Source organism: Arabidopsis thaliana, chromosome 4 (assembly GCF_000001735.4).
Source record: "Arabidopsis thaliana chromosome 4, partial sequence".
In the NCBI taxonomy this organism is placed as follows: Eukaryota; Viridiplantae; Streptophyta; class Magnoliopsida; order Brassicales; family Brassicaceae; genus Arabidopsis; species Arabidopsis thaliana.
In genome coordinates this window covers 4,197,576-4,215,758 of record NC_003075.7, presented here as the reverse complement: position 1 = coordinate 4,215,758, position 18,183 = coordinate 4,197,576, and the positions used below count along the sequence as shown (strand labels likewise).

At 36.7% G+C, this 18,183-nt stretch overlaps 3 protein-coding genes and 2 pseudogenes across 6 annotated transcripts; 3 read left to right on the top strand and 2 right to left on the bottom strand.

Moving 5' to 3' along the window:
* Positions 1-1,291, bottom strand: AT4G07420 (annotated as a pseudogene; the record flags this gene model as incomplete). Its single annotated transcript has 1 exon — positions 1-1,291.
* A 455-nt stretch (positions 1,292-1,746) lies between these two features.
* Positions 1,747-4,719, top strand: AT4G07415 (annotated as a pseudogene; the record flags this gene model as incomplete). Its single annotated transcript has 1 exon — positions 1,747-4,719.
* A 5,683-nt stretch (positions 4,720-10,402) lies between these two features.
* Positions 10,403-15,253, top strand: PCN (Transducin family protein / WD-40 repeat family protein). 2 transcript variants are annotated; one of them, NM_116813.4, is made up of 11 exons: positions 10,529-10,781; positions 10,924-11,067; positions 11,147-11,438; positions 11,532-11,595; positions 11,686-11,799; positions 11,879-12,041; positions 12,335-12,482; positions 12,680-13,263; positions 13,356-13,540; positions 13,612-13,872; positions 13,961-15,253. In NM_116813.4, exons 1-11 carry the CDS (start codon positions 10,623-10,625, stop codon positions 14,292-14,294), a joined length of 2,448 nt encoding a protein of 815 aa, NP_567317.2. In that variant the 5' UTR covers positions 10,529-10,622; the 3' UTR covers positions 14,295-15,253. The 2 variants fall into 2 exon arrangements, with proteins under 2 accessions (NP_001078355.1, NP_567317.2); NM_001084886.2 differs by having other exon boundaries at positions 10,403-11,067; positions 13,961-14,515.
* On the bottom strand, positions 14,533-15,164 carry AT4G07408 (uncharacterized protein). The gene has a single exon (NM_001340564.1). It carries the CDS (start codon positions 14,752-14,754, stop codon positions 14,566-14,568), a length of 189 nt encoding a protein of 62 aa, NP_001319877.1. The 5' UTR covers positions 14,755-15,164; the 3' UTR covers positions 14,533-14,565.
* A 994-nt stretch (positions 15,254-16,247) lies between the features above and the next one.
* Positions 16,248-18,093, top strand: VFB3 (VIER F-box protein 3; the record flags this gene model as incomplete). The annotated part of the gene is made up of 1 exon (NM_116812.2): positions 16,248-18,093. The coding sequence occupies one exon, from the start codon at positions 16,248-16,250 to the stop codon at positions 17,910-17,912; it is 1,665 nt and encodes a 554-aa protein (NP_567316.1). The 3' UTR covers positions 17,913-18,093.
* Positions 18,094-18,183: the final 90 nt, after the last annotated feature.

Sequence of the window (18,183 nt, the reverse complement as noted above, 5' to 3'; positions counted from 1 at the left end):
TTAAGAAGTAGTTGGAGATGAGATAGGCTCTATAGTTGATTCAGGTGAATAAGACTCGATGAAGTGGAGAAAGGCCGGATCACTTTGGCGCAAATACTTCTCAACCAAAGACAAGTGTGCCAACTTGTCCTTCTGCTCAGCTACAGCCTTGGTTTGCTCTTCCTCACGTTTTGCATTATAAGCAGCTTGCTCTTCAATTTTTTGTTGAGCTTCCTTCAGTTGCACTTTCAATGCCACGAAAGAAGAAGATTCTCCTAAGTGTTTGCGTTTTCCAGTGACTAGATCCGGAAGATGCTCCTTAAGGTTGCCCGCTCCATAATAATTTCCTCGTGAATCTGTCTTTATAGACTGTGAAAAGAAAGAGACAAACAATTACTAAAGAGCATGAGAATATGCAGACCATAATTATGAAAATGTAAACTTTACCTATAGGAAGATGAGAGCACAGTCATCTGCTGTGAGCTGCCGAGGTCATGATTCCCCGTCTAAAATATTTGAAGTCTCTGCCTCCATTTCAGACAACTTCTCCTGCAATTTCTGCTCATAGTTCGGAACAATCTTCTCCGTCTTCTTATCGACATAAGTGCCATCTGGTTTGGTATGCGTCTTGACAAAGACCTCACCAAAACCTACCGTCCTTCCTAATTCCTCTTCCTACAATGCTAAAAATGAACAAGGACTAAGACAACATCTAAACTTGCAATGGACTATGTAAAACAAATAACAGAGAGAACAAGAATTAATTTACCATTTCTGATTGGATTTGTTGATACGACGTTGGCCCTGATAAATGGATGTGAGGACCGAACCCATTACGGTCAGACATGCGAGCCTTGGAATATGTTAGACTCTTTGCAATTACTTCTTCAGTATCCCAATATGCACACATCGTTTCCCAGATATGGGAATCGATGATCCATTTAGGACACTCTCGACTAGTCCTCACAGTGCTAATCATATCTTTCATCCGTCGGCGATATATATTTTCAAAATAGTATTGAACTGTTCTTGTTATCAAAGGATCCCAATGGTGTGTTTTCTACAAATAACAAAGACATGATGTTAGTGAAGATAATTCACAGCTAAACATTTAAATGAATGCAAGAGAAAAAAACTATACCGCAAACTCGAGGAAATATCTTTCTCGTCGATCCCGAGGAACACATGACCAGCTATAGAAGACACCATCAAATTTGTTTGACCATACTCTAGTAATCTTTCGAACCAGCCTCGAAGATGTGTCACGAGTAAACCTGCAAAGACATGACAAGAAAACACGGATCAAATGCATAAGACACTCACACATCAAAACCAGAGATCACAATGCACTAACATTCGGTTATAAAGTATAGTATCCATTTGGTTATTTTGAAATTTTGGTTCGGTTTGGTTTGGTTTTGGTTCTTTTGCTTTTTTAAAATTTAATATCCATCCGATTATTTTTCTATGAATATTTTTAGATATTTTGGTTATTTTTGTTATTTTCATATATTTTCGGTTACTTTCGAGTATTTTTACTATTGTATATATATTTAATTATTTAGTTTAGAAATAACTAATATTTTTGAAATTATAATTATATTTCGGATATTTTCGGTTACCCAAAATATTTCTGTTGTATCCATTTCAAGTTCTATTTACTTCTTTCTGGTTACTAACTTCTTTCTTCATTTGCTTGTTTTTGTTTTGTAGGTACTCATACTCGACTAGCACGTCGAGTATAACAGCCGCGCAACATCAAAACGTATGCAAACTCGTTCTCAAGGTTCTGATAATCTCTTGCGGTATAGAGACGACATCGACAGGATTCAGCGTGAACTCAAAGAATAACAAGCCACTTCAGATCCAATAGTGATGGCTAATGAGGCGAATGTTAATGAGTTGCCAGGCAACATTGGTTCTGGAGATGCACCTAGAAACCACTATCAGAGAGCTGGTATTGTCCCCCCTCCTATTCAGAACAATAACTTTGAGATGAAAAGTGGTCTTATCTCTATGATTCAAGGGAACAAGTTTCATGGACTTTCAATGCAGGACCCATTGGATCACCTTGATAGTCTTGATCGATTATGTAGTCTAACCAAGATCAATGGAGTTAGTGAGGACAGCTTCAAGCTCAGGATATTCCCTTTCTCACTTAGAGATAAAGCTCATCTTTGGGAAAAGACTTTGCCTGCTTCATCTATAGGCACTTGGGCTGATTGTAAAAAGGCATTCCTAGCTAAGTTCTTCGCTAACTCAAGAACAACTAGATTGAGGAATGAAATCTCGGGTTTCACACAGAGGCATTCTGAATCATTTTCTGAAGCTTGGGAACGCTTGAAGGGCTACACTACTCAATGCCCTCACCATGGTTTCAAGAAAGCTTCACTGCTTAGCACACTTTATAGAGAAGCTTTGCCCAAGATAAGGATGCTATTAGATATTGCTTCTAATGGCAATTTTCTCAACAAAGATGTAGCATCGGGATGAGAACTTGTAGAAAACTTAGCTCAATCTGATGGGAACTATTGTGATGAGTATGATCGTTCAATTTGAGGCAACACTGAGATGGAGGAAATGCATCAGAGGGATATCCAGGCTCTACATGCAAAGATTGATAAGTTGGTCATTGCTCTACCACGACCAATCGTTGAGAGACATATTCACTACATTACGGATGAAGAGCAACAACAGATTCAAGAAGGAGAGACTTACCCATATGAGGAAGTGAGCTACATACAAGGTGGCTACAACAGTTACAAGCCACCTCATTCAATCTCTCATACAGAAACAACAATGTGGCCAATCCACATGATCACGTATATCCTCAATTACAACAACAACCTCAATCCAAACCTTATGTTCCATTCAACAACAGCTTCAACCAAGGTTTCAGCCAGAGACAACAATTTGAACCACCTATCCCACCTCCACCTCAACCAGCACCACCTCGAGCTGTTCCTGACTTCACAGCTATGTTTCAGCAACTAGTCCAAACTCAGAACAATGGTGTTACAGTGTTAGAAAAGCATTTGGTTAAGATGCATACCAAGATGGATTCTACTTTCGTTGATCTCCAAAATCAAATAGAATCACTAGGTTCCAAACTCAGGACAATGGAAGGGCAAGTTGCCTCTACTTCAGTACCACAACATCTAAGCCAACTCCCTACGAAAGCTACTCAATACCCCAAGGAGTAGGCTCATGCTATCTCCACAATTCATAGTTTTGTCACAAAGGACAGTGAGGATCAAGAAAGGGAGGTTTTAACTGCAAAAACGACTCAAGAAATTGAGCTCGACTTCTTTGCTCGGCTTGTTGAACGAGCACATGACCCGAGTAACCCAATCCCTATTCCACCTCCTTATGAACTTAAACTGCCATTTCCAGGAAGGATTGCACAGATTGAAGAGAGGATCTTTAAGAAACACAAGATGATGTTCATCAAGTGCATCAAAGAGTTAAAAGCAAAGATACCCTTGGTTGATGCTTACCATCACAAAGAGATGATGAAAGAAAGATCCCAAGAAGTTCAGGAAATGGTTGTGCTGAGCAAGAGTGCAATACTATTTTACACAAGGAGAGTGTTCCAGAAAAACTAGAAGAGCTTGTTGTTGAAGATCAACTCCAAACTCCTTTAACCAAGAGCGAAGAGTGCAATACTACTATACAGAAGGAGAGTGTTCCAGAAAAGTTAGAAGAGCTTGCAGTTGAATATCAACTCCAAACTTCTTTAACTAAGGGAGTTGAAGCTAAGTCTCTTCCTAGTGAGACCTTGATCTCAAAGAAGGCATTTGCTTCAAACAAGGTGGTAGCATGGACAGATGTCATTAAAGGTGTGCTTTAGTCAAAAACACAGGTTATGGCAGCAAAAGAGGCATGTCCAACCCATGCTCGACCACCAAACTCGACCAGTAGGTCAAGTTCAATCTCTACTCATTCAAAATGCTCACACTCGACCTCTAAGCTCGACATGCATGTAGAGCAAAACACTTTCCCATCTGATAATTGGTTAGAGCTTCAGAAGAAGTCTAAATGACTGGAAAAGGCCATAAGAGAGCTAAATGACACTATGAGAGGGTTGAAGGTTCAACTCAAGGAGCTCCATGGGAAATCCAACCAGGTACCATTCAGCATCAAAGACATTCCACCTGATGGAACCACCACCTTGGTCAGCAAAGCAAAAGCTGAACTCAAAATGAATGGACAAAGATTCAGGCTTTATAGTTGAAAAGATCATTCCAAAGGGGACCTCATTTCCATTTAACAAACCACATGAGCCTAATGAGTATGAGAGTCAAGCTTAGAGACTTAAAACAAGCTCACTTGGGAGGAAGTCCCATGTCTATCTTTGTACATATAACTTATTTTCTTGTTATTTTTGATATTTCTGTTTAAGTGTGTCAGTTTATAGGTTTTAAAAAGAGTCAGAGCACGAACTCGACCAAGGGTCGAGTAAGACATTAATGTCTTAGTGCAACACTCGAGATAGCCGCCTCTGTTCCACTAGTTATCTAGAATCACTTAAAACATGAGGTATCAACTCCAAAACCTTTGTAAATACCATTGCATATTAGATTTTCTTGTTATTTCTCTTGAACTTTCCATCAAATTTTTATTACATAAAGGACCGTGTAATTTAACTTTGCGGGAGAGTTCAGGAAGTATTTGACATTGTTTTCTGTTTTCTAATTCAAATTTTTGCATCATCTAAGGTATAGAAAACCCATAAAAATTTGATTTTTTTTTAAAAATGATTCCAAAAAAATAAAGTGTCATATAGTTTGCATTTACATTTTAGAGCTGCTTTTAGTGTGTTTTCATATAGGTTGTTGCATCATGCACTTGCATAGGGGATAATGATGATCATAGCCTTGTAAATTTGCAATGTTAACTAGATAGATTCAATGCCCTTGTTATTAGTTGTCTAATGCTTAATCGAGTGAACTAGAAGTAAGACTGAACCATCTTTTGAATTCATATACTTGATTTTCTTTAGTCGAAACTTGTTGTGATTTGAAGCTATTCCCTATCAATTTGAACCCTAATCTGACTTGTAATTATCATACTATGCATTGCTTATTGATCTCATGGTTACCCTAAAATATTTGGATCTTCTTATTCATTTCACCACACTTGTTGATCCAATTAGCTGACTCTCATCTTTAGAGCAGTTTCCCCACACCCTAACCTAAGCCTTCTTTCAAGCCATATATCAGTTGTGAGTGTTTTGTGAAGTCTTATTTCGATTAAGCTTGGTAGAAAGTGTTAGGTTCGTAACGACAGAGATAGTGTCTCATGTAATTCTAGTTCGCGTTATCCGGACTAGATAGGACTAGGTGGGCGCTTGTATCATGGTTGAGATGAGTTTAAAAGAGAAAATGAGGTGAATTCATTGTTTATAAGAAAAGGAAAAAGAATTCTAGGAGAAGTAAGCTAAAGAAGTTAGAAAAGGTCTAGTAAAGGGTTTGAGATTGTTAAAGAAAAGAATGAGTTATTGTTAGCTAATGAAGAAGGGTAAAAAGCCCTAAGCTTAATTGAGATTAAAAACAGAATCTTAGTTGTTAAAGAAAGCCAAACCCGCTAGAAGTATCAAAGAGTTAAGAAAGCTTTTCCTAGAGTTAAGAGAAAAAGAAAATAATGAGCTGAAAAAGAGTTTAAAAGATCATGAATGCAAAAGGGTAGAGTTAAGTTCTTATTGGGACGGGAGATGGGATTACCACTAGAGTTTCATAGGTTATACTTTGGGTAGATGGGATCTTATCTCTGTATGCATAACTTGGGACTTACCTTTAGCATTTTACTAAAACTTAATCATTCTTGAAAGATCCCTTGTTAGTTAAGCCTATTCTTTAAGGGACCATTTTTGTCTCTTGACCCTTTATCCTTAGCCAAATGAGTTCAATACACATTGCATAGTGTGATATATGGTTCTTACTTAATGAATGTTAAAGGGAATATGCTTATTTGAATGCTTGAATGGACTAAGTAAGAAGTTAGGTTGTGTTGTGAAGAAGATGGCTAAAGTTTTTAAGTAAAGATCATTCAACTTATCAATATGGACATTGAACCCATTTACTCTACATGCATATTTTGGCTCTGAATCCCCACCTTCAAACCTCACTCCTACCTTAGTTCTATTTGTTGCTTGAGGACAAGCAAAGAGCTAAGTTTGGGGGTGTTGATAACGCTAGATTTTACCAGTTTAAGCCCTTGTTTTTCATGCATTTAACGTAGTTTCGCGTCTCTTTTTATGCATTCATAGTCCATTTTCCTTCTTTTTCATGTTTTGCATTGCATTGCATAGCATATTTGCATATGGAGTGATTTACAGGTAAAACAGGTGGGTATGGACCTATTTTGGGAGTTTTTGGACCTAAGAAGTTGAGCTCGGGGTCAATGCTCGGGATGTGGTCGAGTGGTCAAGCCAAAGAGATGCCACACAAAGAAATGAAGCTATGCTCGAGATCTACGCACGGGATAAGGTCGAGTGGTGCATCAGAAGTTTCAGCAGTGCAACAGTTACAACATAATGTGCAGCAGGAGCCATTTTGAAGATTTATGTTGTGCTCGGCCTTTATACTTGACTTGTATGTCGAGCAAGTGAAGAAAATTGAGTCTTGAAGATTTGCACCTGCTCGACCAAACCGCCTCTCTATTTTGTCTTCTAGCGAATTAGGGCAACCTAGTATTTGCTATAAATAGACCCCATCCCTTTACCTAATGAATATTCCTCTTTTATTCCTTTGTTCTAGCCTCTTTTGTGAAAACCCTAAATATGTTCCTGAATTAATGACCGTCAACACACATCCACCAAACTCTGACCATGTGGTCATTTCAATCATTTGGAATTATCGACCATCCATGCACATCCACCTAACTCTGACCACGTTGTTTGCATAATAGTAATTTGCATACAAATGAGAAGGGAAAAATAGTAATTTGCTTATAGATCATCCTTTTCTTGAAACCCTAGTCGCCTATCACTCTGCTTATGATTTTTCGTATTTCTTCCATTTTATCATTATTTGCTAATGTGTTTTAATGAAAATCGCACAAAAACTACCTTTAAGTTACAAATTTATAGTAAGAATATATGTTTGGGTTCTTTAATTCAACTCTCTCTCTCTCTCTCTGAGGAATTTCAACAAACACTTTGTGGACGAATCTAAAATTTGTAAAGAGACGGAATTTGACTAAGACTATGATGGATACAATAAGAGAAGAAGAAACCCAGAAAAAATATATGAAAATTTCAACTTTATGAAATTAAAGGAAAAACTGAATCGAAATCTGGAAAATCTTCAGCTTTTAAGATCTAAGAAGAGAAAAGAAAAGAAAAACTTAGATCTACTTTTTGGTGTTTTTGATGAGAGAGAAGAGAGAAAAAGTATGGAACAATTGTCTTTTTTCTAAGAATAAATATTGCAAATGTTTTGTATTTACTTTTGTAAAGTGGAGAGAAAGAAAAATGAATGAAGAGAGAAAAAAAATAAAGGTTGGTAACCATAGTTAGTTTGGATTAGTTAGGTTGGGTTGAGGGTGTAGTAGTAAAAAAACTTAAAATAAATGCTCACTACCTCTAAAGTACCCCATAGCCAAATTAAGTTTTAAAAAAGTGTCTCATAGCCTAATATTCCCTTAGTTTTACTTATGATTTTTTTCTCCAATTAATTTCTGCTTTTAAATTTACTCAATTATATTAAAACAAAACTAGGATTAATATATGCAATTAAAATATACAAATCTATACAAAAGGAAATACTTAACATTTTGTGTATCTATTAAGATATATATATATATATATATAGAGAGCATAATAAACATAAACATTAGAAATACATAAAATAAAAATTTACCTAATCTTGATAATCATTAATACACTATCGTTTATGTAACAATATAAAAATAGAACACCTTCATTATCGTCAATACATTAAAATTATTTAATAACTGTTTTGTCCTGCATATAGTGCAGGTTGTTTATCAAGTTAATAAGTATCTAATAAAAAAAGGTCACATTGGAAAAATACACTTACTCTATTTTCAATTGTTTTTTATAGGCTATTTTTAGGGTTGTCAAAATGGTTTAAGTTTCATGGATCAACCCAATTCAACTCAATCCATGAAATCTAATTAGTTGAAATATTTGACTCAAATGAGTTGATGGTTCAAATAAGTTATTGAGTCAAATGGTTATATTGATCAAATAAGTTGGGTTGCAATGAACCCACCAATTTTGGTTAAAATGAATTAAACAAACTTAAATCTCTAAACCGATATCAATTTGAGTTTCACAAAATTTCTAAACCGATTGAATATCAAAAATCTTTTTTCAAATGGCTTCATCCACCCATCCGTATATTTATTATCAACTAAATATCATCATCATCATTACCCTCTCATAATATCATACTACCATCACCATCATCATCATATTATCTTCATCATAATCATATCAACATATCATAGTCATGATAGCTATCATCATGATGATAACATTATCATAAACTCTTAATTTTCCCGCCAAAAACATTAACTCTTAATTTTTTTGCCAAAAACCGGTAAACCCGTAATTTTCCCGCCAAAAACGTAAACCCATAATTTTCCCGCCAAAAAAATAAACCCGTAATTTTCCCGCCAAAAACATAAACCCATAATTTTCCCGCCAAAAACATAAAACCGTAATTTTCCTACCATAAACGTAAATCCGTTAGTCAATCATAAAGCTCCCGCAATCGCACCTATTTTTAATCGCTAAACTAGTCGTTCAAAATATTTTATAAAGCTTGAAACCGTAACCGTTCGATTCCGTAAACTCTTGCAGTCATAACCGTAACCGCTGCGTTTCAACAAGTCAGGCCCTTAGATAAGTTTTCTTAGTCATGGGCATTCGGTTATCCATTCAGTTTCAGTTTGTATCCATTCGGTTATCGGTTCTTTCGGTTATAAAGTATAGTATCCATTTGGTTATTTTGAAATTTTGGTTCGGTTTTGGTTTGGTTCCGGTTCTTTTGCTTTTTTAAAATTTAATATCCATCCGGTTATTTTTCTATGAATATTTTTAGATATTTTGGTTATTTTTGTTATTTTCATATATTTTCGGTTACTTTCGAGTATTTTTACTATTGTATATATATTTAATTATTTAGTTTAGAAATAACTAATATTTTTGAAATTATAATTATATTTCGGATATTTTCGGTTACCCAAAATATTTCTGTTGTACCCAAAATGTTTCGGTTCTTTCAGTTATAGAATTTAATATCCATTTGGTTATTTTCAACTTTTTGGTTTGGTTTGGTTCAGTTTGTTTGCATCGGTTTCAGTTCGGTACATTCAGTTCAGTTTATTTGCTCCGGCCTAAGTTTTCTAGATAAGGAAGTTTAGGCCCATGTTTTTATATAGATTTTAGTTTTGAAAGTACTTTGGTGGAGATAGGCCATGACACCTCGTTAAAATCAAAATCCAATCAGAACATTTCGATTAATACACCTCATTTACGTTGTCCAATTCAAACTTACTATTTTTCAGCACATGAGAGATTCTTAGTGTTTTTTTGGTATTGATTGATGTGAATTATGTTTCTTTTACGAAACATATATTTATAGTGTTTAGTATTGGGTCACAATTTATAATCGTTAGGAAGCATATTCCGTATTATGATTTTGCGAATAAGATTAGTTTCTTAAAAATTCTTTAATGTATAAATTTATTATCGTAATTAAATGTTGCCGAGTTTGAAAATGGAGAATAATGTGTTCCTCAAGTTGGTACAATGTTCACTCATACTAATTGAATGACAAAGTTTTAGTTGTCATATATAAAGATAGGCTATGTTCTTTTACTTAACGGAGCGGCAACGGCAAAAAAGAAGAAAAACAATTAGGCAAAGAGAAGAAAGTACAGTGATGAGAGAAAAACTGTCGCAGAAGATGAACGCCGATGAAGATTGAGATGCTGCTGTTAAATTTCAGCGACTCATCTGATGTCGTTGGTACTCATCACCATTCATCCGCGAATCATCTAAATCTGTTATTTTCGAGTTTTGGTATCGTTTTTTACTTAGTTGTTACTTTTCATGATATGTCGTTTTACTTCGTAGCTGCCGCTCCGGCAGCGTTAAGTAACATATATTGTAGATATGAATGGAGATTTTATAGTTTAGAGAATATTAAGACTACAATATCTAGTAATTACCTTATTTGTAGGAATGATTGCGTGGTATATGACTCGATTTTTTAAAACCAATTAGCGGAGTTGTTTAGATTTTGTTAAGAGTTTTTATTTGATAGATATTTCCTTATATAATCAATCTGAAATCGAATTGAAATAAAAAAATCTATCTAAAAACATTACCTATAAATTAACTTAAATTGAAACTTAATTTTTGATTTAACTAGACGGGTTTAGAATATGTACTTTTCATAGGGATTAAATAAATTTCAAACCAATGAATGATTCCGGTCGGGTCGAATCGTGTGCGGGCGACCCGGAACCGGACCCAGACCCATTTTAAATTGCCGCCCCCATAAGGTCCTTAGGTAAAATCCTCAAAAACCTAATACTTCATCGCCTCCTCTTCTTCTTCTCTCATCTCCGTCTCTCAGAGAGTGTACACTTCTCCTTCTGCTTCCGTCATGCTCGAGTACCGTTGCAGCTCCGTTGACTGGAAACCATCACCGGTGGTAGCCCTAGCTAACAGCTCCGACGACTCTCAAGTCGCCGCCGCTCGCGAGGACGGTTCTCTTGAAATCTGGCTCGTCTCCCCCGGCGCCGTCGGATGGCACTGTCAACTCGTACGTACTCTACGCTAGTAGCTTCTTCTCTATTCCGATTTCAATCGAATCGGAATCTCGTGAAGTATGTTCGAGTTGATTTGTGGTTTTTTGATTGGTTTTAATTTAACCGTTGCCTTCTTTCGGATTTTTCCGGGGTTAGACTATCCATGGCGATCCAAATTCGAGAATCTCGTCTCTTGCGTGGTGCTGTTCTCCTTCTATAGGGCTTCCTTCTGGTCGGTTATTCTCCTCTAGCATCGATGGCTCTATTTCTGAATGGGATCTTTTCGATTTGAAGCAGAAGGTTCAAAAATATCTCTCAGTTTTTCGATTCACATTTTGAGAGTGATACTCAGTGTTTTGTGTCTTTCTATGTTGTGTAGATTGTGCTTGAGTCTATTGGAATCTCGATATGGCAAATGGCATTGGCTCCGATTAGCGGATTCTCGAGTGATGTAGAAGGTATTAAGAATGGATACTTGAGTGAGAAATCGAATGATGAGGAAGAGATTGGGAGTGAAGAAGATGGTTCTGATTCCGATGAGTTTCATGAGAAGTCAGAGGAGGAGATAGATAGGATTCTTGCAGCTGCTTGTGATGATGGTTGTGTGAGACTGTACCGTATCTCTAATTTAGAAAAGTTAACTTACTATAGATCATTGCCTAGGGTCAGTGGTGAGTCATCTTTCACCACCTCTGTTATGGTATTTATATCAATCGTCAATCTTTGTTTCGTTTACTTAGTTTCATAGAATATTATCTTCACAGGACGTGCTTTAAGTGTAACATGGAGTCCAGATGCAAAAAGGATCTTTTCGGGGAGCAGTGATGGGTGAGTTTTTGTAGATTCATTGTTTACTTGGATATACGTGTTAAGTTTATTCTGAGTAACTGTTTCTTCTGTTGCAACAATCATTTGTAGGCTGATAAGATGCTGGGACGCTACCTCGTGTCATGAGGTATACAGAATTACAGCTGGTCTTGGTGGACTAGGAAGTAGTTCTGAGATCTGTGTTTGGTCACTTCTTTCGTTGAGGTACTGATTGTAATGTTCAGCTTTAACTTTGTGTCTGTTTTTGTTTTTCTCTTGCTGAGTATCTACATGCTTACTCTAGGTGTTCAGTTCTTGTGAGTGGAGATAGTACAGGAACTGTCCAGTTTTGGGATAGTGAGCATGGAACCCTTTTGGAAGCACACTCTAATCACAAAGGTGATGTCAATACTCTTGCAGCAGCCCCCAGCCATAATCGAGTCTTTTCTGCTGGTGCGGATGGACAGGTAAATGAAATTACTAGAATGCAGTAACTGTTATACAATGATTTTAGAATATAGTTGATGATGGATCAGATTATCAAGGTAATTGTGAAGACCTGTTTTTAATGTAGATTTTTTTTGCTGATTGAAATATTTCGTGTTGACAATATATGGGATCTATTATTGTACCACTATACTAGAGACAGATACTTTGACAAATTGTAGAAGTTAAATATATGTACTATTCTGAAATGTTTGTTGTGTTTGTTTCATTGCAATGGTTTTCAACATTCTAATTCTCTGGTCATCCTCTGTAGGTTATCCTTTATAAGCTCTCTGGTAGTACTAACGGTTCTCAAGATTTGAAGCCTTCTTCCTCTCAGAAATGGGACTATATTGGTTATGTCAAGGCTCATACACATGACATCAGAGCTCTTACAGTTGCTGTACCAATTAGTCGAGAAGGTCAGAGTCTTATTGCGATTTATGTTTATTCAAAGTTTGAGAATGCCTTTTTAAATATGCTCTGCAATCAAATTTCGTTTTTGATGCACACTTTAGCCAATATACACACAAACACATATATCTAAAAGCTGGTTGGTCTTTAATTCTTATACACACGAACATACATACAGCTGTTAGGTCCCCCCTTTTTTTTGCAGATCCTTTTCCGGATGATATACTGCCAGATAAAGCGAGTCGTAAACATCGCAAAAAGGGGAAGCCGGTTGACTTCACTTATCATAAATGGGCTCATTTGGGTGTTCCGATGCTTATTTCTGCTGGTGATGATGCAAAGCTTTTTGCATATTCAATTCAGGAATTTACTAAGTTCTCCCCACATGATATATGTCCTGCGCCTCAGAGAATACCCATGCAAATGGTACATAATTCGATGTTCAATAAGACTTCTCTTCTACTGGTTCAGGGTATTAGTACTTTAGATATTCTTCGACTTAATATAAGCAGTGATTCTAGTGGTCGTGCCTCAACAAAGTCATTGGTTCGTGTTAAAAGTAGAGATGCCCGAAAGATCATATGCAGTGCAATTTCTAACACCGGATCACATTTTGCTTACTCTGACCAAATTGGCCCCAGTCTGTTCGAGTTGAAGAAAAATGAATTTACAAAGTGTCCATGGAGTGTTAGTAGAAGGCGACTTCCTGAACTTCCATTTGCACATTCCATGATTTTCAGTTCGGACTGCTCTCGTCTAATAATAGCAGGGCATGATAGAAGGATATATGTACGTGCTTTGCTAGTAATCTAATTCTTATGTTCAAATTATGTGTATTGTTCTGAAGTTACCCTAACTTCTGTATCATATTTTCTTTGCAGACTATTGACATAAGTAGTTTGGAACTAGTATATGCATTTACACCATCTAGGGAGGAGCATGAAGGTGAAGCTCCAACACCTAAGGAGCCTCCAATAACAAAATTGTTTACTAGCTCAGATGGTCAGTGGCTAGCTGCTATCAATTGCTTTGGGGACATCTATGTATTCAACCTCGAAACACAAAGGTGAGAACTTTGTGAAGCTTTGCTTGCTTAATATTTATCATTTGTATTCTGATGTTGGTTTTAAATCACAGGCAGCACTGGTTCATTTCAAGACTCGATGGTGCATCTGTTACCGCTGCTGGATTTCATCCCTGGAATAACAATGCACTTGTGATCTCAACCTCCTCGAATCAGGTCTTTGCTTTTGATGTAGAAGCTAGACAGTTAGGCAAGTGGTCGTTGCTAAACACTTATGTTCTGCCAAAGAGGTATCAAGAGTTTCCTGGGGAGGTCCTTGGACTCTCATTCTCCCCGTCACCAAATTCATCATCTGTGATAGTTTACAGTTCCAGGTACTGGTTACACTACTTACCCTAGTCAGTCCACAACTGCCTTTTATACATAGAACCCTTTATAATTCAAATACTGTTTACATATCAGAGCGAAATGTTTGATCGACTTCGGGAAGCCTGTGGAAGAAGATGAAGAGTATGATTTACCAAACGGCAATTTGTCTAAAACGCTAGAAGGTAAACTTGTCAACTTGGGCTTGAAAAAGGGAAAGGGTACAAACCGAAAACGTCGGTTAGATGAGTATCAGTTAGAGGGTAAGAGTAATGAACGAAAGAACTTCGAAATCTTACCTTCAAACCACCCTGTTTTATTCGTGGGTCACCTTTCTAAAAACTCAATCCTGGTGATAGAGAAACCATGGATGGATGTTGTCAAGAGTTTGGATAATCAACCAGTAGACAGACATATTTTTGGAACTTGAAGACAATGGAGTTGTTTGTCTGAAGAAGATGATCAATGCCCAATTTTTTGTTTGTCTGGTGAAATGGTACACTAGGTAGAAAGACTGATAGAGATGTTGAGAGTGAATGAAGCAAACTGTTTTTAGTCCTTTTTTTCTTTTGGTCTTTTTAACTCTTTGATGAATCCATATGTTGTGTAATGTCGCCGCCTAAGAAAATGAATTTTGTTTCATTTTAAGTTTATTGTTTTTTTTTTTTCGCAAGTGTAGTATCGTATTAAACATAACTGGATCATACATGGGCTATACTAAAAGTCCCACAAAAAAGTTTACAGAAATATTTGAGACCCAACAAGAGCCTATCCGATAACTGCCTTCTGCATAAGAAAATTCGTTTGTACTCCACCCAAGCCCACGTGTCAGCAACTGGATACAAACGCGACACATGCTGCTGGATGAGTAATCGTAAGAATTCCGACATCAACCTTCGCCGTTGAGCATCGATTCCGGTGAGAATATCATCGCCGAAATACAATCGGTCGTTGAATCCTTTGTTTGTCACCGTTGCTAAGTTAATCGAAACTCTAAAAAGAAACTAATAGCTTTAAGACAATCATAATATGCTTTGAAAGATTCTTCTTTCCTTCAAACTAAGACATTATCTCTGTAAAGACTTCTACAAACCGAGAACTCAAAAGAAACAAGCCGGAGAAATCCATCTTTTAAGTGACACAACACCTAAAACAGCATCACCAACTCAGATAATAAAGCCAGCCGAAGACATCGTAAACAGGACGGCAAAATTGCCGGACAAAAGCCAGCCAACACTACTTTAGAAGCTAGTCGATGCTGTACAGGAGCCGGATAAACCGGACGGCGAGGTTAGAACGGCCATATGAGATCATGATCGGACTTTGCCGAAAATCAAACTCTCTCTCTCTAAAGTTTTTGAGAGAGAAGAGAGAGAGTTTTTCCTGAGGAAATATCTAAACTAAAAATTCAAATACTAACTAGTTTCTTGTTTTTGAGACTCGTTGGTTCTGAAATTATTGATTGGTTAAATCTATTAACCGAATTAGAACCAAAACCATAAAATCTTGGTTTTTGGTACAGTTTGATTTGGTTTTTAATCCTCAGCCTGCTCATATATCCCCAAATCCCAATAGAAAAATCTTGAAACTTGTAAAAAAAAAAAGTTGGCGACAATTTATCCAAAATCATGGGTTAAATCAGTTCAAATTAAAATGGTCCGGGTCTAGTCATGTCTAAATTCAAAGTGGTCATTTAAAAAAAAATATTAGATACTTGTTTTTCTTTATTTTTTTAAAAATTAGGGTTTACATTGACATTTTTACTACAAAAATTAATTCTACACTTTTTGCGGGAAAAATAAAATTTTCTGATATGCAGAAAATATAATTCTTTAATTTTGTTAGAAAATAAATTCTGTGATTTTAACAAAAAAATAAAAAAATATATTATTTAGATTCTATGACTATCCAATTAAATATAATCTATTTGGGTTTGGTCTTATTTTGACGCGGTCTTATTTGGCCTTTACATCATTGTGGTCTTATTTGGTTTTGGACATTATCCATTCGGCTTTTAATCCTCAGCCTCCATAAAATCTTTGTTTGCTACGGTTCGAGGGTGGCATTCTTGCCTATTTCTCCACATCCCAAAAAATATATATACTCTCTCTGTTTTTAATTAAATGTAGTTTAAAGGTTTTTTATTTTTTTCAATATAAGTGTTGTTTTCACTTTTCTATGTAAATATTAAATGTATTTAATAGTTTTTAACCAATTATATTTTACATCATATTTGTTTATTGGTTGGATTGGTTATAATTAATGATGTTTTTATAGAAAAGAGATAAATTAAATGAAATTTATATATTTTTTTAATTTATGTGCAAAAACCTTAAATTATAAATATTTAGTAGGAAGTATATTAAAACTTGTAAAGAAAAAAATGAATATTTACATTTTTAGCAAAGAAAAAAAAAGAAAAAAAGTTGTTTGCGACAATTTATCCAAAACCAGAGGGAGTAGGCGGGAACATTGTGAACCGCATCGCCGTCGAATGGGCCAATCCACTTCCAAATTCCGGCGATCTAAAACTACCTTCACTTCTCCGGTACTACCTAATTTACGGGAACAAAACTCTGGTGCCGATGAGCCGTACGATTACATTTCTAACTTACCAGACGAATGCTTATCTTTAATTTTCCAATCGCTAACTTGCGCCGACCTAAAACGTTGCTCACTGGTGTGTCGTCGGTGGTTAACAATTGAAGGACAGTGTCGTCATCGTCTCTCTCTCAAAGCACAATCAGATCTTATTTCAGTGATACCATCTCTATTTACTCGGTTTGATTCTGTTACTAAACTTGTTCTTAGAAGTGACCGTAGATCACTTGGTATATGTGACAACGCATTCGTTATGATTTCTGTTAGATGTCGGAATTTAACGCGGTTGAAGTTACGCGGTTGTCCGGAGATTTCGGATTTAGGGATTATAGGTTTCACTGAGAATTGTAGGAGTTTGAAGAAGGTTTCATTTGGATCTTGTGGGTTTGGTGTTAAAGGAATGAATGCTTTGTTGAATACTTGTTTAGGTCTAGAGGAATTGTCGGTTAAACGGTTACGCGGAATCGGTGCTGGTGCTGAGCTTATAGGACCTGGGGGAGCTGCGGGTTCGTTGAAGGTTATTTGCTTAAAGGAGCTGCATAATGGTCAGTGTTTTGCTCCATTGTTAAGTGGAGCTAAAGGACTTAGGATTTTGAAGATTTTCAGGTGTTCAGGGGATTGGGATCGGGTTTTTGAGGCGGTTCGTGATAAGGTTAACGCTATTGTTGAGATACATTTAGAGAGGATTCAGATGAGTGATTTGGGTTTAACCGCGTTATCGAAATGTTCGGGTGTTGAGGTTCTGCATCTTGTGAAAACTCCTGATTGTACGAATGTTGGTTTAGCTTTGGTGGCTGAGCGTTGTAAATTGCTAAGGAAGCTTCATATTGATGGATGGAAGACGAATCGAATAGGCGATGAGGGGCTTATAGTTGTTGCTAAGTACTGTTGGAATTTGCAGGAGTTGGTTTTGATTGGTGTGAATCCTACTAAGTTAAGTTTGGAAGCGATTGTTTCGAATTGTCTTAACTTGGAGAGATTGGCATTGTGTGGAAGTGATACGGTAGGTGACACTGAGTTATGTTGTATTGCTGAGAAATGTTTGGCGTTGAGGAAGCTTTGTATTAAGAACTGTCCTATTACTGATGATGGCATCAAAGCTCTTGGGAACGGATGTCCGAATCTGCTAAAAGTGAAGGTTAAGAAGTGTAGAGGAGTGACTACTCAAGGAGCTGATTTGTTAAGGAAAAGAAGGGCGTTGCTTGTTGTCAATTTAGATGCGCCCGAGACACCAATTGTTGAGGGTAGTGTCGGTGAAGGTGGAGCACAGGAGAATGCAGTTGAGTTCCCTCCTTCCAGACTCCAAATTCCAACCATAGGCCTTGCATCTGGTAGCACCAGCCGGTCATCCTCGTTTAAGTTACGATTGGGGTTTTTGAGCCAGAGGAACTTTGTTTCTTGTGCACTGAGAAGGTTGGGAAGTCGAAGCAGGTCCCGGAATGAATAGACTATGCAAAGGGTGTGGAAACCAGTCAATCCTTAACACGTTGGAGACGGTATTTAACCGAGTTTTACCTTTCTTGTTTAGTCTGTTTGATAGTGTGCTTCGTATTGTGTAGCAGTTGTTTGTTTGTTGTCATATTGATTGATTCAGAAATTGTTCTTTTGTCAAAGAGTGTGTCTTCACAACTTGTCGCCAGAGTTGATCTGATGCATATCTAAATGAAACGTAAACATATAGTCTGACCTTAGACCAAACCCAAAGTTCCATCAGATTT